Below are 26952 nucleotides of genomic sequence, written 5' to 3'. Positions count from 1 at the left end.
ATTATGAAAGAGAAGTTTGGCTGCTTTTTTTCCCTAAAAAAACTGGTCACCACACACCTGACTGTGAAGTGTTGAAATGCTTTTTGAAAGACTGAATCCTTGTTGTATTATATTAGTTAATTCTGACATTAAATTATTATGTTGTTAAATAATCTAAACATTCCTTCTGTAAAGCCTGTATCTGAAAAACGAATGCAAAGTGAATTAAAACATTGTTTTATTGCTAGGAAATACAAAGAACTGTTCAAACTGCAAAGAACATAGAATTGTGCTAATTTCACTTTCAAATGAGCCAACAGTGAGTTTACAAAGAAAAAACAATCTATTTCTAGCTCAGCCTTTCTTAAGCAAACAAAAATACAAAGATAATCCAAGTCATACAGATTTCACATCAGTTTCCTAAGCAGAATCTCAGCAGTGATTCACAAAGCTGACTCCTTGGCTGACTGAATGTGATGTAGCAGCTGATTACAATAGACCGGTGTTTGATGCTTGTGTACAACCCCTTCAATTCCTCTCACCAGCAGATCTGGATATAAAATGCTTCCTTCCTTTAAAACTTCTGTAAGACAAAAATATGTTTTATAAATCAGTAGCTGCTTTGCGTTTCTCTACCCAAGTTCCTCAAAGTACCTGAAGCAAACCAGGAAATTTTTCTACATGTGATGCAGCGATGACAACACAATTCCTCCCTCCCCATTTGCTGAGGTCCGTATTTTGACATTTATGTTCTTCAACACAGGCTGCTACACTAATAAATTCCAGAGAGCCCCTCCTGCAGGCTGGGATATGGTCACACCCTGCAGTGCTCCATATCATGTTCACCATCTCTAAAGTCTCTGGAGGTTCAGCTGCCCTGCTACCTCCCTGGGGAGCACTGGGCAAAGCATTCATTCTGCACACAGGTGAAAGGTCAGAGCTCATCCACTGAAACCCAAAGGGGAGCTCCAGCCTGGCAGGGTTATCCTCCACCTGTATGTGCTGCTTTCATGAACACTCAAAATGATGGTTTAAAAAACATTGGTAAAAATATACTGAAATATGACTGAAATTCTTACCTAGGACTGCTTTTTGGAGATTTTCATCTGGGTCGTCAAGATGTACCAACAGCTCTTGGTACAGAAACTCAACATGACCTTCCATTGAGGATTTCACATCACTGTCCTTCAAGCACTTAAACCAATTAGCCAAGGTGTGAGCAGCTGCCAGCCGCACATCACATGAGGCATCATCCAGACGCTTTAACACCTCTGAAAAGGAGCAATACCCAACATGCTCTGTGAACACAGGAGGTGGCTTTTGCATTTGAAAAAACCAAATGTATTCTGTCAACATCCAAATTATTGTTGTATTTCTGATGTATTTTTGTCTTTTGAGCATAATAAATACATGTACCACACTGCTCCTAAAAGCTCCGCATTCATTGTTATTGGATGATGTTGTCCAAACATTAATAAAAGGCATATAAAGAAGTATTTAGATTGATTGAACATTATCTAGGACTCCTAGGATGTCCTAAGAACTATGGATGTCTATTTATGCATTACAGAACTACAGAGTTTAAGTATTTCTACTCGTTATAAAGCACAGCATTTCTGTTAATTAGATATTAATTAAATTATTAAATAATATGAATTAATTAAATTATTAAATAGTACTGTTTCAGTGAATTACTGCACTGCAGACTATGTGAATATGCAAGATGCAAAGACATATATACTTTGAGAATTATCTGATCATGTATTTCTCCAAAATAAAAGTGTTTGTAGTTAGATTTCTAGTGTGCCACATAAGAAAAAATATCAGTTGTTAAGATGCTGAGTTAGGGAAAGCCAAATTTATTTGTCTGTATAAGAACACAAAACCTGGGTCAAAGCATAGTCTGTACTTCTGATTCATAGTTTAGCACTTCATCCTAAGAGGCATTACAGCTCCTAGCTCTAATTGGCAATACAAAACTGTAGATTAGAGTTTTCTTCTTTGGATTTTTTTTTTAGATAAAAACCCAACCCACTACCTATTCAGGTCTATTTATGGTACACTGAAGTGGTTTGCTCTTGGCTCTCAAACACAGCACAGAGAACAATGTGACTTCCATTTATACACTGCAGTACTGTGCTGCTCTCACTATACTTAGCACATTATTTCACATAGTCCAAACTCTGAAGCAATGCAGATGAGCTGCTGGCAAGCCCTGCACAAACCAAAGCATTGAGTGAAGTTCCACCTAGTGGTCTGATGGATAATGACGTTGAGAATACTGCTTGGTTCTGCCAAGCCCTTAAAAGTCGAGCAAACTGTGGCACTTTGGGTAAAAAAACAAATGTCAGCATTGCAATCTTGATTAAAACACACAAACAAACCAACAATTCCCTCGCCCCAAGTCTATTAAACCTTCACACATACCTGTGTAAATGTTCTTAAATTTATCTGCATCAAACTGCCTCCCACAGACTTTTAGAAAAACATCAACAATACGACAAGCCATCAGTCGAGTAATTTTAGAGTCTTCATCCATGGAAGCAATAATCTGGGGCATCAGCTCATCTTTCACTTTTAAGATCTACAGTTAATAGGAAAAGCATAGAAAAAATATGCTTAGTGTTACAGCACTTACCATTGGCTGTGCCAGATACTTGTTTGCTTAGTTAAAAAATTAGCTATAAACATTACCCTGAAAATCCCTGAAGTTACAGAGCTCTAATTTTGCCTCTACGTTAGCTTGGAAAATGAAAATCCACCAGTCAATCACCCAGCTCATGAGCACACAGTATACAAGCAGATGAGTTTTATGTAACTCATATGTATGTTCAAGCTTGTAAAAGTTTTAAAACTTACTTGCCTTTAAAAAATAAACCCCAAACTGTCGAGCCTCGGGGCGAGGCGGAGCTGAGCGCTCCGCACAGGAACCAGCAGATGGCGCGCGGACCCCAACGGGAAGCGCCGGGCTGGGATGTGCTGGCAGCTTCGGAATTTGACTTAATTCCGAGTATTTCACATCATCCGTTAATGCGAAATAGGCATTAAGGCACCGATTCAGATAAAAATATTCAGCTAGAACAGTAGCTTCTGATATCAACGTTTCTGTGCACGTGAACTCAACCAGTTATGTGTGTTTAAGCACTTTGTTCAATTAAGGTCTGTTATAAAGACCCAAAAGACTGTGAACATTTAATAACATTTAAATTAAATTTATTTTTTAAAAATGACCCTGTATTTAAAGTATTTCCGGTGTATAATTTCCAAATGGTAATTTTGTTAGCAAAGAAGCTTCAAAAAGACCCCCAGATTCAATTAATCCTTTATCAGGGATGGGTAACAACTCTTCAAGTGCTAGCACTCCAGTCTCTATACAGATTCTTCATGTTCCTTTTCAAGTCCTCCTGTCCTTTCTCAGAATCTTTAGATGTTATTTTTTTTCCCTAAATGGACCTGTGGGCTCCAAGGCAACCAGACAACTTGTCTTTGCCACGTGACAGCACAGCACGTCCTGCTGGCTCCAGTGCTGCTGCACAGGCTCTGCCTCTGGGTCCAGTAATGCCAAGCACCCAGATTGTTGTGTTCACAGTGGTCAGTGCCTTGGGCTACAGAATTGATGATCTGTTAGAAAAAAATGTCTACAAAATTTGATGCTACTCAGTTTTACACCTCAGCATTTTGCTGGCCTCAGATCTCTTACCAGAATGTCACCATCCCTCCACTAGTGATTGTTTCAGTCATTAACATTCAATTATAATTAATAAATTTTATTATGAAGGCTGTATGTCCTTCTGAAAATACTACTTACCCTAAGGATTTATTCTTTTTTCCTCCCCTTGCATTTATTTTGTTTTCCTGCCTAAGATTTCAAAGGATGAGAAAGAGAGAATTTACCTCTTTTGGTGAAAGCATTTCACAGTGGATGAGAGCCCAAAGGCACAATACAGCTGTAGCACGGATGGCAGCTGCTGTTCTTCCAGCATGCCACTGCAGATTAGGAGCCAGGATGTCTTTTATCACAGTCTCAAGGTAGCTAGGGAACAGCCTGAAGCCAAAAATAAGAAAGCAAAATAAAGGTTCATGAGAAAGTGATAAAGAGACTGACAGGATGTAAAAGAGAATTTTCTATCATAGAAACATAGGCAGAAAAGGGGAAAAAAAAGACTCAGTAAAAAAATAAATAACATCTTCTGAGGCAATGTGATTGTAATGTATGTGATAAGCTTTCACAACTTAATTTTTCTAGATAATATTCAAACAAATACCTAACATTCATAGGAAGGAGAGGCTAGACTTTCTCCCACTTCAGGCAATGACCATGACTCAGTGTTATCTTGGTAAACTGCTTACCTTCTCTGTGTCTCACCTTCCCTGCCTGTGCAGTGGAGATAACACCCTGTGCAATGCTGTGAGGATTCTTTAATATCTGTGAGGCCCTTTGAGACTGGCCAGTGAAAAGTATTTACAGTGTGAAAAGTATGAATGCTATTGATGACACTGATACAGCTGGGAGCCTAGACAGAATATTTCAGCTCTCTCTTGGCTCAGAAACTTGTCTCTCCTGAAGATGAGAGGTCTGTAGGATTTTCTGATGGTGCCAGTCCCCACACTAGGGTTTTTTATTACAAACACATAAATCTGTGATGTTTTTGCTGATGCTTTTTCCTCCTCCTCCTCCATTCAATGGGTTGTTATAATGCTAAAAGTTGCTGTGAGTCAGCAATTACAATAGGCAGGATTCCCTCACACTCATTTAGTTACAGCTGAAACAATCTCAAATTAAGAGGGGAAAATTACAAATCTTACAATTAATTAATTAATACTTAATTAATGCTTTGCTGCATCTAAGAGGCATTAGTGTCTGGCTGTGGCTGGTAACTGAGGCTCAGGTTATCCACAGTGCCTGGCAGTGTGCAAACAGACTGAACCTACCCTGACTGTCCCACTGAATTCAGAGCTCTGCTCAAACTGCAGCCCCCTGAGAGCCAAACAGCACATCCCCACCCTGCTGCTTGCTACAGAGGGAACAAGATCTTGTTGACTTTTCTAGGAGTCCTACACTGCCAGGGTGAATGTGGCCCCTTTAGTGATGTGCCAAGAGACAGGAGGAACATAACAGGTCCATGTTAACAACTAACAATTACCAGGGAATACTTTAAAAAGAATCCATGCTGCAGGTAGTCCCTGTTATGCAGGTATTACCTGACTAAAGCACAAGCAGTTGCACTCAGTTATGTGCTGACACACACCTGCAACATTATGGAAATGGATACACCTGGCTGCTGCTTCCCCTTGGCAAGGGAGCCCTTGGACTCTGAAGAAGTCAGAGATCCATCCACTGCTGCTTCTTGTCAGCAGATGGCACTTAAGTAATAACAAGAAATCTGACGTCCCATTAGACACATCTAAATCTGTAAAACCCTTTAGATGTGGAATTTTAAACACATTTTTGAGTACTAATAATTTTCTGTAAAAAAAGTTGTTGGAAAAAAAAATAAAACTAATGATCACCATCATTCCAAATCTCCGTTCAGCTCCAAAGCTAAAAGCAGCTCTGTGCTGTCTGTGCTATCTGATCAGTAGCTGTTTCTGTTTTTAATAAAACCTTCTGTTAAACTGCAGTGAGAAAATGATCTGTCAAAACACAAAGGTAAATTCCATCAGCATTATCTTAACCATGGTGCTGTGCTATTTGTGAGAATGTTTGTTCTGGTGCCTTGAAACAGAATCAGTAAAGCAATATCTGGCAATTATCCAACTCAATCATGTCAGACTCAAACACCATTAGGTGACCACACAACTGTGTTTAACTTAATAACCAAAAGCCTTCCTATCTACACTCTGAGAACCATTTCAAGGAGCTAAACAAATTACTGACAGCAGTGAATATGACACTGCAACTGGAATTATTACTTCCCAACACTATCTTTCATTACCATTACAATTTTATTTTTGCTGTTGCTGATGCAATTAATTTCTCCCTCTTTCCATTTTCAGATCTTGTTGTGAATCTGTGTAACTTAATTCTAAAAGTCAGTCTTTTTCAGGAAAGGATGTACCCTGTCTGCGCTGTTTGTATTTACAGAGCTGATACTTCATTCTCAACTGGATATGAGAGAACTCAAAATCTTGTTAAAAATTACAGAAAGAAAACCAGAAAAGCGGTAGAAGATGGTGGGAAAGTCTTTCTTCTTCCAGCCACGCTCACATGGAGATGGTTATAGGGGTTAAATAACTCCCAAGGTCATTACTTCTTAATGCCACTGGAGTTTTCAAATAGCTGTGTGAAATCAGACCTCCACTTACCCCTGAGAATTGATGGTTTCACTTGCTTTCTGCAACAACTGGGATAAAACAGTGAAAAGCTTTAACCGCATCTGGGGATCTCTGTTTGCCTGGAGACACGTCTTCAGAACCAGAATAAACTCATCCAGAGCTTCACCTATGACAGGACCTAGCAAACAAACACAGAAGGCTTTTTTCAGAATACTAGTAAGTTCTGTTTAGATGTTTCATATGTGAGTGCATTAAAATTCTAATACAAGTGGTATTAAAATAGTCATTAGCCTCCCACTCTTGCATGGCACCTGCTGAGGTATCCATGTGACACCGTATTGGGTGGTGCACAAATCCCCAGGCTGACTCCCCACGGGCTCAGGTACCCCCAGTTTTGGCCAGGACAGCCTGAAGATCAGTTCCTCACATCTCATTTAGTCAGCTTGGCATAGCTGTACTACATTTGCCCAGAGAAGCTGTGGCTGCCCCATCCCTGGCAGTGTCCAAAGCCAGGCTGGATGGAGCTCGGAGCAACCTGGGATAGTGGAAGGTGCTCCTGCCCACGACAGGGATTGAAACTTGATGGTCTTTAAGGCTCCTTCCAACCCAAGCATTCTATCATTTCCTTACTCTGGAATGGTTCTACCCATGACACCCCAGAGTTCCTGGGACTGTCAGTACCAGGGGGCATTTTGGCTGGAGGATTAATGCTCTCCCTTGTAACTCTGCAAGTCTGAGGCTATGCACAAAGCTTTGGTTTTCTTAAACTTAATGAAAAACTACACTGGATCTGGCATGACTCTCACACCTCTGGACACAGCAGCATTAACTACACTTTCTTCTTCTTTCAAGTTTTTCCACAAGCAGCATTTGAGATGTTCATGACTCCCAGAGGCATAGGAAAGGGCCTGTTTGAAAGGATCAGCTTCAAAACTTGGATAATGCAATTACTGCAGCAGCATTCCTTCTCCCTGTTTAAATAATGCTTATTTTCATCTTCTAAGACAATCCAAAATATGATGTATTTTAGAAGATACTTAAAATAAAAATATCTTCTAAATTAACTCTTCAGTTTGTTTATATTTTCACATTCTGTGATAATTTTAAACAATAAACAAACAAACAAAACTGTAAGCCGTTATCCCAGCATTTTAAGAAGCTATTTTCCCACAACTGAGGGAAATTTGTGCCTTTCTCCTTCATAATGACTAACATCTGCCTGCTTATAAAGAGGAAGAGTACATAAAGACTGTACACATGCTTTATTCTGCAAGCTTCTTGCTGTAGAATTCTCTTTCAGCTCTATTTTTGCAATAAACGACTTTCCTTTAGGAACTTCTTCAGCTTTGCATCCTTAAGATGCACATTCCATCCAACTCCACTCGCTCAGAAAACCCTTCCAGAGGAGACACAACACTGGTATTCATGATGACAAGAGTATTCCTCACACATGGGATGGACAGATTGAAGTATTCAAGCTTCCAAAACAAGCTCAATAACATTTAATAATATCTGGAAATTTAATGTTTAAAATAATAATGAAAAAAAACCCAAATTTCACTGTCTAGACTGAAGTAATACAGGGTGTTGAACTGCAGTTTGCTAAATGTCTGTGCCAACAAATAGGTCTTTATTTTCACAGCATTTATTCAAGATGCATTGCTTCATGTGAGTTCTGAGATATTCACAAGATACTACTACTATATCAAAGTGATAACAGCAAATTCAACAGATGGAAAATAAACAAAATAAACTACATGGCTAATTTCAGCTTAAGCATATGCTCCTGAAAAACAGTAAAAACCTCAAAATATGATTTGAGTAAAGCTGATTAAATCGATTAAAAACAACATTATGTGTGGGAATGAAAAGAAAGGAAAAAAAAATAGCTCTAGGAGCTGCTGTGTCAGACAGAAAACACAGACAATAGCATATTACCAGTGTTGGGTGCAAGCCAAAATGTTTGCCCAGACATTTGATGATTTATATAGCATTAAGGAAAACAGAGACAACTGTCTAGAAGTCCCTCAGTCATGGAAATGGGAGCACAAATATACAGAAAAGTTGGCCTCTCAAATCTTGTGCTGAAGTAACTTTTTGTTCTTCCCACAGATGAAAACCAAAAAAAGTACTTATGCTAGTTGCTGTACAAATCAACAAGTGGGTGCTTCACATAGGTTTGATGAGGGGCTTTTTTTGAGATTCAAGATTAAATGCACAAGATACATTCCTTTAAAATATACCTGTCCACATCTATATGTGTGGACAGTAGCAGTGGCCACAGTGATACTTTATTAAGTGACTGTCCCCATCCTTGTTACAACCAACAGAAAGGAAAAAACAAATAAACAGGACTTTTCATTTTAATAATCTTAAAATGGGTGTCTAGGTGGAAAGCTCTGCCTGCCACCATGTCCCCTGCTGCAGATGCCAGCTGGGGAGCTGTGGCAGAGGAGTGCTCACTGTGCAGGACTGAAGGAGTGAGATGTACACCAGGGTGTGTCACTCACCTCTGCACAGCCACGTGCTGGACAGCAACAGTGAGGAACTGTTTGTTAGAGAGACGTGGTGTCCTCTGAAAGACCAGTGAATAGATGGAATAAAAAGATGGATTTTTGGACACAAGCTACATTAATTTGTCTCCCCTTAATCCTCACCTTCTTCATTCACCTGAAAGTGCATTTTCCTTAAGTGCTTTTAGCATTCTCCCTGCAGTCACAGAATCTTTGGGACTATGATCTGCTTCAACATTTCCTTTGCTTTCCATCATGTTCTTGTGAAGGTTCTGAATATCACACTGTTCATTACAAAACACAAGCTGTCTGCAGGCTGTGGAGAGCCTGACAGGATTATTTTTAGAATGAAATAAGTCGTACCTGAATGGGTTGCGATGACCTCGAACTGCAACACTTCTGGGGAATAGCAGGTCCACCCTTCACAGGACACTGCAGCCCACTCCAGCAGCTGGGTTATGTGCTGCTTGTAGAGACAATGAAAACTTTCCAGTTGCTGCACTGCAGCTAATGAAGACATTGTTTTCTCCACCTGTTAGAACAGAGACAGGATACTTAACTGAAACCATTAAAAAGCCCCCAAACATTTAAAACTCATTCTGTAAGAAAAGAAGGGACATGGGAACTTTTTCATAGTTTCTATTAAACCATCAAGGCTGATATTTAATGTCTGTCTATACTACATCCATTAACTTTTATTTGATGTGAAACATTTGTCCTGATTTCAAAATGAAATCATCAGGAACACAGCAAAATAACAGCAAAAGGAGAGAGTCTCTAATCCATGTGCAGACCTATCAAAAAACTAACCACATCATAAAAAAGGCTCTTGGTGGTTTTAAAGATGTAGTGATTTTTCTCCTTAATTTAAGAATGCTTTAAAACATAAACACGGGGAAATTCTCACAATCCCAAGCCATGGTAGCTTCCAGAAACTATTGCTGTTGCAGGTAAGAGAAGACATGGCATTTCCCCTCTTCCCTTTCTCCCCCAAGTTTTAATTATGAAAGATGCTCTCTCTTTGTAGTAGCTGGGCAGGCTCATTTTGAAATTCTCAACTTTTGTTGCTTAGAAGTACCAAAACCCACTGTTACATCAGAAATATTTTCTTCATGTTTAGAGTTAAGACTATCCTATGAGACATGCAAAAAAACATGTACAAATGAAACATGTAACAAGAACTACTAAATGAATTCCAGACATGAGCATGCTTGGCAAGGATGCCTATAGATCTTCCTAATCACTTGCAGCAGATGTGTTTCAAAGCAAATGAAAATTTGCTTTTACAGTTCCTATAGGCTCCTACCAGAAGTATAAAACTTCTCCAAGGAAGAGATTCAAAGCGTGCTGGAAGCAGGATCTGTAGCCTTGGTGATTTCAGTAGACTGTGAATCAAGAATGGGGAGCAAGGCACCGTTGGGAACCTCACTAAGGAATAACATGTGCTGCCAGCAGGGCCAGCTCCAGCAGGGAAAGATGGAGTGCAGTGCTGGGAGTGACATCATTTGACTCCAAGTGCTGCAGTAGAACTACAAATTGTGCTCATATTTTTAATATTTTTAAGCTGAACTCAACCACACAAGTTAGCTCAAACATGTCTAGGACCTTTAGACTCTTCCAGACTAATCACTCGCCCAACAAAGATGTTTTTATGGAAGTACCAGATGTGGAGAAAATAAATGAGAATTCGACGAAAAAAATAAATAAATCAGGATTTGCTAAGGACAAAGGTTACTCTTAAAGCAGGTTTGCCTGCCTCAAGCACAATAGATTTCTCCTTTATGGAAGCATTCTGCCAGACAGCCAAAACAGCTCAGATAAATGAATATTTTACATATAAGTTACTTGTAAATTAATTGTAACATTAAACAGAATGTGTCAGGAAAGAAACTATTCCTCATTTTTAATCCCAGCATAACATATAACACACAAGATTGTTTTCCACTGAACAAGAGACACAAAATATACATTGTTCACATATGATTTAAAGTAAATTCTGTGGTTTCAAGAACACAATTAAAAACAAAAGAAGAGAGAATAAATTAAATATGCCAGCAGACTGATGCATATTTTCTCATTAAGCAGTGTGTCACAGTTAAATAAAAATAATGGTGATTCTCTTTTCTCTATTTGAAAGCTAACAAGTTTAACGACACAACATTTTCCTGCTAATAATCAGTGTGCTGAAAGAAGAGCCAGGATGGCACAGGGCAATGGTAATGAAACAAAACTTTATTTTTAGGTCACCAGTTAAATCCCTGACAAGCTCAAATCATGCCTAACAGACTCCAACTGATACAGCTTCAGTCTCTTTGGGGCTGTGGCCCACCCTGCTCCTGTGCCTCTGCTGTGCTCAGCTGGTGGTCTTGGCCCATTTCCTCAGCCCCAAGCAACCACAAACACAATGGACACAAAGCCAAAAATCAGGCCAGACCTGAGTGTTCACCACCAGGTTACAGCAGCTGTGGTCTCCACTATCTCAGTGGTCTTCTGTCCCCTTACAATAAAGCCTGAATTAAAGTTTTATAATGCAAATTTTGGAATAATTTATGTTTATACTCAAAATTTTTTGAGTCTGAATACATATTTCTTTTCTGGACAAAAAAGAAATTCATACTCATACAGCAGTTGTGATACTTTTGTTCTACATGTTCCTAAACTATTCTAACAGGGACTTCTTGCCTTCTCCAAGCTGTACAGCTCACTTTGAAGTTTTGGAATAATCAGTAACCGGAGAAAAAAAATAAAATTCAAGCCATATTTGTCTTTTTGACAATTTTGAAATATTGCAATTATGTAATCTCACTGCCAGATTTTTTATGTGTCTAGCTGAAAGAAAGGCTAATGAGAAAAAGGATTCTCATCCAAAGTACTGTCAACTTAAAAAAATCATCTGGAACTGCAGGAACATCTTAAACCTTTAATAATCTCAGGAGATTAAGTTTTCCATTTATGAAAATCAGGATTTATCTCCATGAAACTGCTTTCTTCATAGGAGTATGAAGTTGTAAGGTTTTAAATGGACATTGCTGACTTTATAGACCACTGCAGGGATAAACAGGCAAGATACCACAAAACATTCCAAATCCATCTGTCTAAGGCTTACCCAGACCATTTTTTTTGTCTCAAAAAACCCCCAAGCAAACAAACAAAACCTCCAACCCCCCCCCAAATCCCACTCCCATAAAACAGATTATCATCCCACCCCTCTTTGACCTGCAAAGTCTTTTCAATACTTGTTTCAAGCTTTGTTCCACTTTATTTCTTTCCGAAGAGCTTTCTGAGCGAACGCCTCCTCGGAGGCAGCCTGTCAGCTCTGGGGCCATAAATACTGATCCTACCCAGGCCTTTGGAATACCATGCCTGGGAGCAAGGGGAAAGGAAGTGGAATAGCCACTGCACTTAAGGTGTGTGTTTGAAAAAAGACAACTGGGATAGGTCATAATTGTACTGCATGGGGATGGCTCGCTGATTTATATGATATTTAGCTCGGGGAAGAAAGAGGAAGAGAAAAATAAGGGGGTGAGATAATGCTGAGCCAAAAAAGCTCATCTATTATCTGGGCATGTACAGCTGTCCTTGATTTTAAAGCATTCCTGTAACATTTAAACTTTTGTTTCTTGTGGGGAGGTAAAAAGGTCAACTACTGTAAAATCAGTCTGATATTTGGCTAAAGATGAAAAAATCACTATGAAACCATCACATTTTTAAGGCCAGTAGTACTCTTGACCTCTAAGTGAATTGTTCTTTAACAGTCAGAAAATAATGTCAGTTTTCCCTGCATATAACTAAACATTCACAGTGACTTATATCCACTAAAAGGTAAACATCAACAGTTCAACCAGCACCACCAGCATGCCCAAGGCTTTGCAGAATCCAGTACAAACATAAAATCCTTGACACTTCTTGCTCTGAAACTTATACCTAACTGTGGATAGGTGGTTAACACCCACCCAAAAAAAGTGCTCTACTAGGCCCATGGCTGCCCCCATCCAGCTCCAAGATTCCCATGCTCCATTAATGCACCTCAAGCAATCTATTTTGAAACTTAACCTAAACACACTTACAGAAGAAGAAAATTACAGTTGTAACTGCAGCTACAGACCCATACTTGATGCTTTTGACCACAATATAAAACTGAATTCCAGGACCTTTTCTTGGAAAAGAATGCATTTTAACTCTATGAACTTTTAATCAAAGTTATGAAGAAATATAATTCTCCAGGCTCTGCTGTCCCAAATTGTAAATCCAGCTCCAGACTTAATTCTGGTACTAACCCTGTACAGTCTTGTATTGTCAGAGGTGCACAATCTCAGACTAGCCACAAATACTCCACACAAATAATTATGGCTCTGTTTCCACAAAGTGTCTTATCAAAATGAAAAGACAAAAACACAACAAAATATTAAACCAGCTCATAGTTTACCTTTTCTTTAAGGTCCTGAGAAGATGGTATTGCCATTATGGTCACCAAAACTTTCATTAGCTGTGAGCTAATTTCTTTGCAGTCTTCCTGGCACACTTCAATCAATGCTTGTACACAATAAAGCAGCTGCTCCATATAAAAGACCTATTTTTAATAAAAGCACATATTTATTATGTTTTCTTAGCAAATATAAGGTTTTCTTTAAAGGAGAGATATGGGAAATGAAGTAATTAAATCTGAGCACTGTAATCCCTTAGATTGGTAACATATGGGTAATTTCATGTTAGTTCTTCTAATTACCTATATTCTACTTTTTACAGAATATAACATAATCTTCCTCCCACACTGTTTGTTTGTGTTTACCTTGTCCTGTTAACAAAATAAATGACCCTGCTCTTAATCATACAATAGTTCTACTGGTGAATGGTGAATAAAAACATCAAAGCATTTTGGAGTGTTTGCTGATAATACTTTCTCTTTCTCGAGTGCAATTTGTTAATTAATAACGTATTTGCTACAACTCTTTGAAATATTATTCCATGTTTGACTGTCTTGGATGAACAATGACAGCTAAATACATAAACCAAAAAAAACCCTGAGCCTTTGCTTTTATCTCAGCCAATTTATCTCATTTGATGCCATATAGCTCATGTTATCTTGATCCAACTGATACCAGTTCAAGTCAATACTGTTGTCAGTTAGTTTGCCATGATTTCTGTGATAAAGTGCATCAGATATCCATGAAGCTGTCAGGGAACACAAGGGGCCATTGTTACAAATTTACTCCTAAAAAATAAATTGAGTCTAGGAATAAGTTAGCCATAAGTGTTATTAATCTCATGGACATGGTCAATCCTTAGCTAAACAGTGTCTGTGCAGCATTCGCTGGCTAAAATAGAGAGAGATTGTTTTCCAAGACTAAAGGCTGGAACAATTCTGCCAAACTTTCAGCTGCAGATGGATCTGACTCCTGGAGCCAATGCCAAATGGAAGTGGTAAGCCTAAACCTCATAGCAATTTTGCAGCTATACCTCAGGGAATTGTTATTTGAACAATCAGGTTATAGTGCTTCCACTTAGATGAGCTCCTAATCATCACAGGCTTCGTGGAGATTAAGGTTAATTCCTGCATCACTGGTACATATTCCATTAGGGAAGAAACCTAATGAGGGAAGAACTTGAAATATATTTCTTACATTGGCTCAAAAAGACAATTAGGCCTGATTCAGTCTGCACACATGAATAACTGTTTTAAGGGAAGCCTACATCTGACATGAAGTCAGTTTCTCAAGGCACAGCACTGGCCCTTTTTTGGTCATCTTAACAGCAGAGGCCTAACAAACTTCTGGTGGAATGAAAGCCAGGGTTTCACTTGTGGGGAAAACTACAGGGATTCCTCTTGTGCATCTCTAACAGATCTATTTCTACATTTGAACATGGGAAGGAAAAAAAATCCTGCAGGTTAAAAAATATCCATTCTGTGTTTAAGAGAATCTCTCATCTCCTTATATAGCAATCAATGAATATTCTTCAAATGCTAAAATAAAAATGGTCTTTGGGCTCAGCTATTACCTAACGATGCACTTGGAAGTAAACTTCTCATTTACAAAGGTCTTCCTTCTAGACTTTCACTTAAAGAGAAGTAACCAAGCCCAAAAGTTTGCAAAACATGCTCCTAAATATACACATAAAGTGCTGGTACCTGCCTTTTAAAATGGAAAATAAGAATGGAAAACAAAAATCAGATAACATTAAGAGGGAATCTTGGGAAACCTGGCATGCCAATTACAATAGACTATAAAAAATTTTCAGTCATTTTTACTGATGAGGGTTGAAATGCATGATCTTGTTTGGATTGTGAACACAAGGAATTTCAAACCATGGGTTAAACTCTGCCTCAGGACCAGCCAGGGTAGTCCTTTGCTAGTACAGTATTTACTAAACAGCTGCTTCTCTGCCTGCCTTGCCTCTTCATTTTCTTACCACTATATGAAGTCTTTTAGAGCAGTCCTCAAACCTGAACCTACATCTGCTGAGAGGATGGACTGTTGGTAAGTTTTTGAAAGCAGCAGATTGCCCAGGAGACCACAACATGGCCCAGGAAGAATGGGGACACTCCTGTTTTTTCTCAGACACATGTCCACAACTATTTCCTGAGACAGGTGTGCAAGGGAGGGATAGGAATGAGAGTATTTAGGGAGAATAAATGAAAAAGTAGTTTGGTCAAAGCCTGTATCCTAAGTGTGTTTTGCAGCTTTCCTTACCTCTTCAGATCGCTGACAGACTCCAGCCTGTGACAGTGTGTTGCCAAGCTGGGCCACATGAGGCTGTAAGATTTCTTTTGGGCTACCTCGAATCACTGCAGCCAGAACCATCACACAGGAGGCTTTGGGTGTCTGCTCGAAGGCTGGGGTGATTAATTTCAAAGACACCTTAGGGCTGACAAACGTTCCAATCAATTCTGCTGCTTTCACACTCTGAAAAAAGAACAGGAATAACTTGAGGATTTTCCTGAAAACACAAAGACTATTCAACATATCATGGCCTTTTTCTTTTTATGATTCCAGCTGCTATTTTAAATGCTTCAGCAGTTGCCTTGTAGGCCTTTTTCCACTAGCTCAGTAATGATTATATGCATGAAGAAATTTTCTTGACATGTTCAGTAAGCACAAAATAAGGCATTGCAAGCAGCCTTCCCCACATCAGACAAACTTCCATGAGAAAGCAGTGCACAGAAACAAAGTGTACAACTTCATTGTAATAAAGTTTCCAATTTAGAGTAACCAGATGTTACACATTTAGTGGTTTAGCACTTTGTCCCTCAGATACTGTTCTGAGGCTTGCCCTTAATGTATCACCCTGTTTATAAAAAGCTGCAACTATAAAAAATGGAAGGAGGACTTTTTTGTTACTGTACTATACCTTGAAGCTGACATTACAGATCTGCTTAAGTGTGGAAGCAATGCCATGGGGGAACTGCCCACTGCTTTCCATCTTGCTTCCTTAACTGAAAGGCTTAAATTACTGTGTATTCCCCATGACAGTGACACCCTTTGATCCCATTCCTGTCTTGCAGATGTATCAGGATGTTGTATTCCACATGAAATAGCACCACACCAGGGCTTACTGCCTGACTGATGCCCAATGTTTACAATCATGTGCATGAATACAGAAACAATCAACTACTGCAGCACTACCTGTGCAACAGGAACACTTCTTCCAGTCCCACAGATGTAATGGTTGGCTCATTTCCCCAAAGATGAAAGCTTGTCTCCCTCTCTCTATCATTTATAGTCTAGTGATTTAGATATGGCTTTTTTTTTTTTTGCACCTAATTAATACTTGATCATGCTAGTTTTTTTTTTGTCTCAATAGAAGCACATAGTAATGAGTTCTACAGTTTAAATCTGCACTATATAAAGCTGTTTCTTTTTACAAAGATAGGACTCAAAGGACTTGTAACATCCTCTGTGTAGATGTGAACTCCATTCTTCTCCATATTTGCCACAGAGAAAGAAAAAGAGTCTTAATGCTCTGAAAACTGGACAATACAGTTAAAGAGTTCAAAAATGTGATTTCATACATTTGTATGGATCAATTTACTCACTTTAATAGGGGAAAAAATTGAAAAGGTCTCACTTGGTATTACTAGACTGGAGAAAGACATGGACATTTTCCAAGTTGGTGGCTGCTCTGAAATGGGTTCCTACAGTGATAAACTAGAGAAGGTTATCACAGTACCCTGGGAAACTGCATCACTAAGAGATAAAAGGCATCCCAAACCAAAAGTTGCTGAATCTTATGTTTGGCACAAGGAAAAGTACAATTAAATACTGATATAATCTCCTAACTGGGAATAAATCTCTTGGAAGTACCTGTGAGAAGATTAGTGGTGGAATTACAAGAAAGAGACAAGTATGGTCAATAAAACAATAAAAGGCAAGGGACAGCTAATGTGCTCCTTGAACACATACTTTTGAATTTAGATTTATAGCAATAAGCAATTGATAGGAAATTTGACAGGACAGCAGAGCTACATAGCCTTACTGTCTTAATTATTTATGTTTTCTTATAGCCCAGCTGAGAGCAGAAACCTAAAGAAGAGCCTGATTTAGGGTTGAGCTATCTGCATCCAGTAAGCAGAACACATTCTTCCAACTTCCCAAAGCAATAAAATTTGTAACTTTAGAGTAAGTTATGTAGATATATTTTTGTTATACATATGTTCTCTTCCTTGTGTAGGAACAGAAGATTTTATCTTAAAATTGTAGAAGCATTTGTACCACCTGTCTTTCTTTTGCTAAATTTATCACATGCCTTCAACTGCATCTGCTTTACTGGTTTGTTGATCAAAGTGTTGAAAGAATCAAGTGTTAGTAAAAATCAAACTAATTATTCCTCACAACCCCCCACCCCGCATTTTCCAAGCATTAAGTCAAGGATTCAAACACTGAATATGGATATCACATGGAATAAACATACCTCAATATATGGTTGGATTATGGAGCAGGGGGAGGTAAGTGAAATTAACCTGAAAGGGCATGACCTGCACATTTTTTTACACTGAATTTGTTGCCCCAAGGCTTTTACACTTTAATCCACTGCTTATAATTTTCAGAGAGATTATTATCAGTGCTTCATGGGGTTGGCATACAAACTAAACAGTATTTAAATAACTTTACTATTGGCTTTCATAACATTAATAGAGGAATACATTTATTTTAACAGATTAGTGAAGTATAATGTGCACATGTTTTTAACATCCATATAAACCTGAGCCTGATCCTTCACTCATGGGCAATTTCCAGTGACCTAAGGTAAAGTCAACCTGCAGAACACAGACTGAAGACTATAAAATCTTTATTCAGTGTACAACAGCTACTTTAACAGATCAAACTTACATTTTTAACCACTTCACTTTCTTCATCTGAGCATGCTTGGTACAAAGTTCTCAGCAGCAGCTCCATGTGTTGGGTGATGTGATCCTCTGCATGCAGCAATAATGTGTACAGGAGCTGGGATGCTTTGATTCTTGTGCTTCCAAGCCAGTCTGTGATATCATGACAGAGACCTGGGAGAATTTTGGAGAGGTTTCTTGACACAAGTTCCCGACAACCCAGTCCGGGTCGAGTCTCTAGAAAAAACAAAAACAACCCAAAAAGAAATATCAAAGGAAAAGCCCATGCATAAAAATCTCAGAAAAGTTTAAAAGCTGTGAGGTAAGAGCTCTGGGTGTCTGCTTCAGCAAAGAAAAAATACTCCAAATGCTGCTGAGGAATTTACCTGCGCAAGTTGCATTTCCTTGCAATATATATTGCAGAATTAAAATTGCAGAATTAAATATTGGAGAATTAAAACTCCACACAGCTCTTTGAATATTTATATATTTATTATTGGATAGTGATTTAGATTTCATGTTTTAAAATGTTTGCAGAAGGAGAAGAGAAATGAATGCATGTCTTTACCCACTTTGGAAAACACAGCTTAATAAATCCCTTTTAATTTTGATAGCAACACAAATCCCATGAAAAATAAACTGAAACACACACAGATAAAGAGAAGAAAGACTTTTGCATGCAAATGCTGAGCTCAATATAATTTGGAGGAGGAAAGAAGGTAGAAGGCACAAACAGTACAGAAGTCATGAGCTGCAGTAAAACAGTGTCAACTGTGCTCTCTAAAGGAAAAGGTTAAAAGTGGATCTGGCAAATTGAAGGCAGAAAGGGCACAGAATTATGGCTTGTACAGATGCTGTGTAATAGATCAGGCCAACAAATTGATAGTGTTTGAAAAATCACAGCTATTATATAATCTCCTTTCTAAGGCTTTTCCAGGAGAAGTAGGTCACTGATGTGCCTCTTCAATGTTTCAAAACCGGAATAATACATTGAAAATTATGATAGGGGAGTTGGGAGGGATATATTTTTTTTTTCTTAAGACTGAATTTAATTTGTAATGACTTTGTGGAAAATAGTTTTTGTGGTTATCTTTTGATTTCAAACAGAACCCAAAAGGGTTACAAATATATATTCCCTGCCTCAAAAAAATGATGAAGATTTTTGGATAACTAACAAACTTACCTTTTCCAACAAATGCCTACTGTACTGTCTTGGTAATCACTACATTTACTTGTTAGTTAATTTATAAATCACTGAGATTCAGAAGAGCAACTTGACCAATATCACAAACATCTAACAAACATTCTGTTCTGTACTTTGCAGATAAAGCTGTGACAGCCCTTTCCAAAAAACAGCAATAAACTTTTTTAGAGATTTTTTCTGCAGTCTGTTTTCTTTTCTAAACACAGTATATGTTTATACAAACAAAATCTGAAAAGTTGTTCTTTGAGAAGCACAATTTCATAATTGCCACTCACAATGTTCACATGCTGTTTGAAGAAAGAGACATCATTCATTATGAGGTGTCAAAATACACTGAATGTGTGAGTACATTTTTTATTTCTGATACAGAGTTCTGTAAATGCTCAGAAAATGACTGAGCTGTCTCAGGATATTTTCCTGCACTGACCTGTGTAACTACAAATGCTAAAAGGAAAACTGACTAAAGTAAATTGTCTGAGGATACAAAAGGCTTAGAAATACCTCTGAAATACCTAACTAGGGAAAAAAAATAAAATTCAAGCATCAGGACATGAATTGCTGCTTTTGTCAATGGAGGAAACATTCTGGATTATGAAAGCTGACAATGAGTAGCAAAAGGTCAAATAAAGAAATCAACTTGAGACAGCAAATACAGACTGGCATCCCACTGGACCCGAGGCAGAATTTTGTTTGAAGAATTTGGACCATTCTTTATCAGCAATTCCTTCATTTCAGATGTTCAAATGCAGGCATTTATCCCTGTAGCTACTGCTGTCAAAGACTTCCCTGCTATAAACTGTCTGCACCTGTATCCTGAGGCAACGAGTGCTGGGGCTCAGTGCAAGCTGAGCAGTGCCTGGATGACACCAGGTCTCCCTCTGGTCCCCTCTGACCTGCAGGATCTGTCACAGGGAGATCAAAGCAGGGCTCCTGTGGCAGGTCCATTAGTCTGACAGCTGGACAAAGCTACTTAAGTAAAACCTACTACAGACTCACAGTTGGAAAAAAAAATATTCCACTACACTAAAGTCACAAGAAATGGCAACAAAGTAATAAAACACACCAACAGAAACCCTCCTCCCAAAAAACCAAACCAATCAAATGTTCATGGAGGGCAAACAGAAAGGACACAGATAATAACAATCATCCATATGCAGGCTGTGGTAGGACACCACATAAGGTATATTAGTGTCTCTGATAAAGTTTTGTATCTGTAGGATTAAGCAGCCAATCATCCTTTCCTCTGATTTTTCTTCTATTTGTCACATCAAGCCTGACTGTTAATAAGACATACAACTTGGAAGTAAAGATAAACAGCAAGAAATGATACCTAAAACTCACCATTAACTTGGGACTCAAGTCCAAAATTATCAGGCCATTTCTTTAAAATATTCTTTAGTACGTGCACATATATAAATACACACATATATGTCACATTCAAGCCTTAACTGCATCATTCTACCAAGAAAAACGCATGAAAATTCAATTCAATGTGGGGCTGGAATGTTGCCCAAATTCATGAGGCATATTTACTGTGCAAAGGAGATTATTTAGGAGATCACATTTAATTATGAAGTAATTGGTAGATGTCACTTTCTAAAAAGCCCCAGAACAGCTTACACACACAAACCACAACACACACCTAGACAAAACTAACCAAGGTAACCCCATCAGCTGTACAAATGGTAATCACTGCTCCAAGACAATGAAATTAAACCTTTTATGACCTTCACTACATCACAGTCATTGCAAAATAAGTGACTGGAGCTTAGACACTCAACTTCATCAGTTTGTGTCTGTTAAAAGATTCTCTGACTGCCAGGAGAAGAAATATGTTTCTGCCATGACTAGTGGAAGTAAAAGCGTTCTTTAGCATTTCCAAATCCCTAAGGTAAAATCATATCTAAAATAAGGAGGAAAGAAAAAAGATTGGGAAGGATGACAGATCAACTTGCCTGCCTTCAAAGCTAAACAGTTCTGTCAAACCAGTCACCATTATGAAGCACTTCCCCTTTCATTCAAGCATTACTGAGTAAAACAACTTTAAAGAAAAAAAAAAAAAAGAAGTGTAATTTCAAAGAAGAAAGAACTCCGGAACCCAATGTCATGGAAAGGATTTTGCTGCTGGGTATTCTGTGATGTGATTGTCATGTAGGCACAAGTCAAGCATGAACCTGTTCTTTCACACCAAAAGAGTTTTTGTTCAGTTAAATATGAGTATAGAGATCAATAAATGAGCCAGTTAAACTCTCTCTTCCCCAACTCCCATATGCATATTTTTAAACATTAACTTTGTGAACCCAAGACAGGAAACAAGCTTCAAGCTACTGCAAACACAATGTTTGAAAACCACCTATAAATCATATGTTACTAAAAAGTAAACTATCCATTCTGCATATCTTGGGGCTTTTGTGCATAATAAAGGAAATTACTCTGTTCCCACATTCTTCATGTACACTGGCAGATTTTAGGGAGCTTCCCAGTGTCTCACAGAGAAGTCTGAAATAATTTCATTGCAAATTTTTCTTCAGCACCAATTATGTGGATCATTAATGCTGTGACCTGCACCCATTATTCAAGGACTTAGGTCATGGGTTCTTTTCTCCTGCGTTTCTTTCCAGTCATTTCTGTGCCCACTGTGCACCTGGCTGCTGGTTGATGTAGAACTTACTGCTGTTTCTGCACCACTGCTTTTTTTCAGCATAGGCAGCCTCATTTACTTTCTCCAAAATGAATTTTTGGATTAAAAAAAAAAAAAAAAAAAAAAGAGGTTACTGAACAATCACTTTTTAAAATTTATATTTAATTATTTAAATAATTTTATATATATATATTATATGTGCTACCTCTCTACATTAATATTACATATTGTAATGAATATTACATATCCTGCTCTGCTGTCAGTACTGCACTGCAGCTCTTGGAGATTATTCACAAAGCAAAAAACCACTTTCAGTGCAACATTTACCTCCTTTGGGATAATGAGATGGTGAAACACTAAAATCCATCTTATCCTTCAAATCTTCTTCATTCTCTTTCTCCCATTGCAAGCCTATCTTTTCCCAGTAGGTCCAAGCCAGTTTCCTAGATATAAAATAAGAGTTTTATACCACCATGCTCCCATATAAAAATACTTTAAAATGAAACTTCTGAAAAGCTGACTACTTGAGTTCAGCTGGAAGGATGGGAAGCATTCCTGCCACTTAACCTAGGCACACTAAGTTGAGAGTTTATATTTATTTTGTACTCAGTGACAGAGGCCCCTTCTCCCAAGGGATAATTCTGTCTCTGTCCACTCCTGTCTTTGTCTCTCTCACATTTAATTGAACGGAGAATGAAAGGAGACTATAACAAAAGTTACTGAAGACAATGCTAACATTTTCACTCTAAGAAAAAACAAACTAACTGACAAGCAGAAGTGGAGGTTTTGCCCTCCAAGCAAGACATCTGTGAACTTAGGAACACTTCTTTGATATCTATTTAAGGAAGGGGGGAAAAGACTAAATGCTCCTCTTACGCATTTTCAGGAATTTCATCAGTAAAGCTGCCAAGTAACAGAGGGATCAACTTGTGAAAATATGAGTATCTGTCTCGTAGGTGCAACAACCATTCTCCAATGACAGTTGTTACAGCGTGCCGTACCTACAGGGAGACAAAAAAATATTATAAAGGAGTCAGGAAAATAACAGAAAAATAATAAAATCAGTATTTGCTTTCTGTATCTAGGACATGGTGAAGCACATCAATACACTCAGAAGAAATTACAGGAATCCAGCATTTCCTCACTTGCAGGAAGCATCTTAAGGAACACACAAGGAATCACATTCTCATCTTTCACTCTGGCTTAGCCAGTCTTAGACTGTTTGCTGAACAAAAGCACAGCTCTGAGAGGAAGACAAGACACAGATCAAACACAGAAAACTAAATTCTCATGGTTAATTCCTTCCTGAGAATTTAAGAAATTTCTCTGGAATTTGTAGCTTTCCAAGCACATCTCCTGAAGAAAATTTTCTCTGTTCACTACAAAAGAAAGATTAATTTTAAAATTACTGCTTCAGTTGCATCTTATAAAGGGACCCATACCATGCTTGTTAAGCATCTGAAAAGGCCAGAGAATGAAGGGCCAGAGAGATGTGACAGAGAATTTAAGACAGAATTGAAGGCACCCATTAGAACAAAATCCTCTGAAGCCTGCTGAACTAGACAGCAGTCACCAGCATTGGTTTGGGATAGAGTACAACTGATACAGGCTGGGTGGGACATTGTCCTGGTTTCAGCTGGGACAGAGTTCATCTTAGCAGCTGGTATGGTGCTATCTTTTAGATTTAGTGTGAGAACAATGCTGATAACACTCTGATGTTTACTTGTTGCTAAGCAGAGTGTACCCTAAGTCAAGGACTTTGGGGTGTCTCAAGCTCTGCTAGTGAGGAGCTGCACAAACAGCTGAGGGAGCAATGCCAGGACAGGTGACACGAGCTGGGAGTGAGCAAGGGGCTGTGTGGTCCTTAATTCCCATCTGGGATTAACCCATGACAGACACATTTACAGAGCTCAGCTGAATGCAAGACAGCTGAAAACGGGGAAAAGCAGGGAGAGAAACACCAAGAAACACACGCCATGGGGATGGGTTTTAAACAGATTTAAAATAAATGCCAAAAAAGAAGGAAGAAAAGCACACCTTGGGAATCTCATCAAATAACCTCTGGGCCAGATGAGACAGGACATCATCCACAGACTTTCCATTCCCAAACTGTATCACTGCTCCAGTAGCCTGAATCACATCAACACGAACTCTGTAGTGTTGGTGGGAAATTGTCTGCATTAGGGGTTTTATCAGAGACTCTGACTGCATATGGAAGTGCTCTGTTAGGGCAGAAAGACAGAAACATCAACCATGTGAGTTCCCAGAGTAGGCAGGATCCCTGTCCATGGTAGAGGGCTGGAACCAGATGATCTTTAAGGTCCCTTCAAACCCAAACCACTCTCTGATTCTATGTAGCATGGATATATCCACGACACCCAACAGTTGTTGGGGCCAGCAGTACAAGATGATTTTGGATGGACTAATGCATTTGGGGGGGTGAGGGGGGTTAATGCTGTTCCGTAATTCTATTTCTTTCTCTACACGGGTAACAGATCTGGAGCAACGTGATTTCTGTAGCACTATGAACAGCAGCCTGACTAATGTTGCTGTGCTCATGGAGCAGGCAGCTTCAGCTTTATACAGTATCAGAGCTGAACGCTGCCCACAAACCCTCCCCTCGCCCCTCCTCCTGCTGCTACCCACACGTAACAGCTCAGCCTACACTCCCGGCATGGCTCTTGTCCAACAGACCCCCCAAACCCTGTAGAGCCCACCTGTGAGGGCGTGTGCGACCTCTCATCTCTGTCCTGCCAGCATCCCTGTTCCCTCCTATGGTCCCTTCCTCGGCCCCCAGCACATCATCCCAGCGCTGCCCATCCCTCAGCCCCACCTGGCACGGCCCTGGCGCAGGCCACGGCACACCTGCAACTCTCCCGCCTGACCTCGGCATAGTGGTCGAGGAGGGTGGCCTGGAGGACGCGGGCGATGTCGCCGAGGTAGGGGGCCGTGGAGGCGCCGCAGCGCTGCAGCAGGAGGCTCAGCAGCTGCACCAGGCCGAGCCGCAGCTCCTCGCTGGGCTCCGCGCCCTGCGGCGGGCAGAGCCGCTGGGCCAGGGCCGGCAGGAGCACGGGCAGCGCCTCGCAGGGCCGCTCGCCCTGGCTGAGCCCGTGGCGGAGCAGCTGCAGGGCGAGCTCCCGGCACCGCTCCGCCGCGTCCCCCGCCAGGCAGCGCGACAGCGGCCGCAGCAGCCGCGCCGCGAACACCTCCTGCAGCACCGCGCCCGGCAGCGGCCGGCCCTGCAGCTGGGCGCGGATGTCCTCCAGCGCCCGCAGCCGCGCCGCCCGGCCGCAGTCGGGCTGCTGGAGCAGGCTGAGGGGCCGGGCCAGCGCCTGCGACAGCTCGGCCGCCGCCGCCTCGGCCGCCGCCGCCGCCGCCATGTTCCCGGCACCGCGGGGCCGCCGCGTCGCCAGGGACGCGCGGGGCGTTTGCGACGGCGGGAGCGCGCTTTACGGCCGTGCCCGGCAGTGCGCGAGGGACAGCGCGGAGAGAGGGACGGGGACAGGGACGGGGACACGGGGAAAGGGACAGGGATAGGGACACGGGGAAAGGGACGGGGACAGGGACGGGGACATGGGGAAAGGGACAGGGACGGGGACACGGGGAAAGGGACAGGGACATGGGGAAAGGGACAGGGATAGGGACACGGGGAAAGGGACAGGGACATGGGGAAAGGGACAGGGATAGGGACAGGGACATGGGGAAAGGGACAGGGACAGGGACACGGGGAAAGGGACAGGGACATGGGGAAAGGGACAGGGATAGGGACATGGGTAAAGGGACAGGGACAGGGACACGGGGAAAGGGACATGGGGAAAGGGACAGGGACACGGGGAAAGGGACAGGGACATGGGTAAAGGGACAGGGACACGGGGACAGGGACAGGGACATGGGGAAAGGGACAGGGACATGGGGAAAGGGACAGAGACAGGGACGGGGACATGGGGAAAGGGACAGGGACACGGGGAAAGGGACAGGGATAGGGTTAGGGACAGGGACATGGGTAAAGGGACAGGGACGGGGACAGGGACGGGAACATGGACACGGGGAAAGGGACACGGGGACAGGGATAGGGACAGAGATAGGGACACGGGGAAAGGGACGGGGAAAGGGACAGGGATAGGGACAGGGACAGAGACAGGGATAGGGACAGGGACACGGGGACAGAGACAGGGACAGGGACACGGGGACAGGGACACGGGGACAGAGAGTGGGACAGGGATAGGGATAGGGATAGGGATAGGGATAGGGATAGAGACAAGGACAGGGACGAGCACAGGGATGAGGACAGAGAGGGGGACAGGGACAGAGCGGGACAGAGGGACAGAGACGGTGACAGGGATTTAGCCAGGGGAAACCAAACAGAATGGGGGACAGGGACAGAGCGGGGGACAGGGACAGAGCGGGGGACAGGGACAGGGCAGGGGACAGGGACAGGGCAGGGTGACAGCGCTGCGGGCACGGCCGGGCCCTCGGCAGAGCCGGGGGGGAAGGCGGGTCCGGGGCCGGGCCGGTACCGGCAGGACGGAGCCGCTGCCGGGGCCCGCGGGGAACGAGCGGTGCCAGCCCGGGAGAACGGGAAGGGGACAGCGCCGGGGGCTCCGTGCCCGGCCACTTTCACATGTGCCACTTCCCCCGCTGTTTCTTTGAAGGGATCAAAGCACGGGCAGGAAGGGGTCAGTTTCTGTAACAGCGCTGTATACTTTTTAATGTTTATTTGTATCAGCTAATGTGTATATACATTGTGTTTATGTTGTACTTCTGGGTACTTTACACAACTTCATGTTTTGTGTTCTCCTCTGACGACCGCAAGGAACAGACATCAAAAAGATTCTCACGGTCCTTTTCTTGAGTGATCGTACCGAATCTAAAGTTTAATAAACCGCAGAACTAATTCAAATTATTTTGAAATAGCCCCGTGTTTACCAGCAGAGTTTATTCTCTTGTTGCCCTTCTCCTAGCTTGACTGTGATCTTTTGGAGTCCTGTTGCACCCTTAATTCAATGGGAGCCATGGA

The 26952-nt window shown here is 41.0% G+C and overlaps 1 protein-coding gene across 1 annotated transcript; it reads right to left on the bottom strand.

Annotated features, from left to right (window-relative positions):
- Nucleotides 1-200: 200 nt before the first annotated feature.
- On the bottom strand, nt 201-25315 carry DNAAF5 (dynein axonemal assembly factor 5). Its single transcript, XM_053957875.1, has 13 exons — nt 24769-25315; nt 23973-24157; nt 22812-22936; nt 22263-22378; nt 18095-18327; nt 15458-15670; nt 13195-13338; nt 9132-9300; nt 6286-6433; nt 3874-4024; nt 2407-2563; nt 1059-1250; nt 201-562 (listed from the first exon to the last, which is right to left on the bottom strand). Exons 1-13 carry the CDS (start codon nt 25313-25315, stop codon nt 423-425), a joined length of 2520 nt encoding a protein of 839 aa, XP_053813850.1. The 3' UTR covers nt 201-422.
- Between the last annotated feature and the right edge of the window lie 1637 nt (nt 25316-26952).

The sequence above is a fragment of the Vidua chalybeata genome, chromosome 16, assembly GCF_026979565.1.
Source record: "Vidua chalybeata isolate OUT-0048 chromosome 16, bVidCha1 merged haplotype, whole genome shotgun sequence".
Taxonomy (NCBI): Eukaryota; Metazoa; Chordata; class Aves; order Passeriformes; family Viduidae; genus Vidua; species Vidua chalybeata.
Note: the sequence above shows the minus strand (reverse complement) of the source record. Positions and strands in the feature narration are given on the sequence as shown.

Excerpts from the sequence above, each read along its gene's own strand:
- DNAAF5 (XM_053957875.1), bottom strand. The coding sequence starts at position 25,315 with ATGGCGGCGGCGGCGGCGGCCGAGGCGGCGGCGGCCGAGCTGTCGCAG. Across the intron at positions 1,251-2,406 it reads ATTTAAGAACATTTACACAG|AGGTGTTAAAGCGTCTGGAT; the intron begins GTATGTGTGAAG and ends GCTCCTTTTCAG. Across the intron at positions 563-1,058 it reads TCTCCAAAAAGCAGTCCTAG|AAGTTTTAAAGGAAGGAAGC; the intron begins GTAAGAATTTCA and ends TTTGTCTTACAG.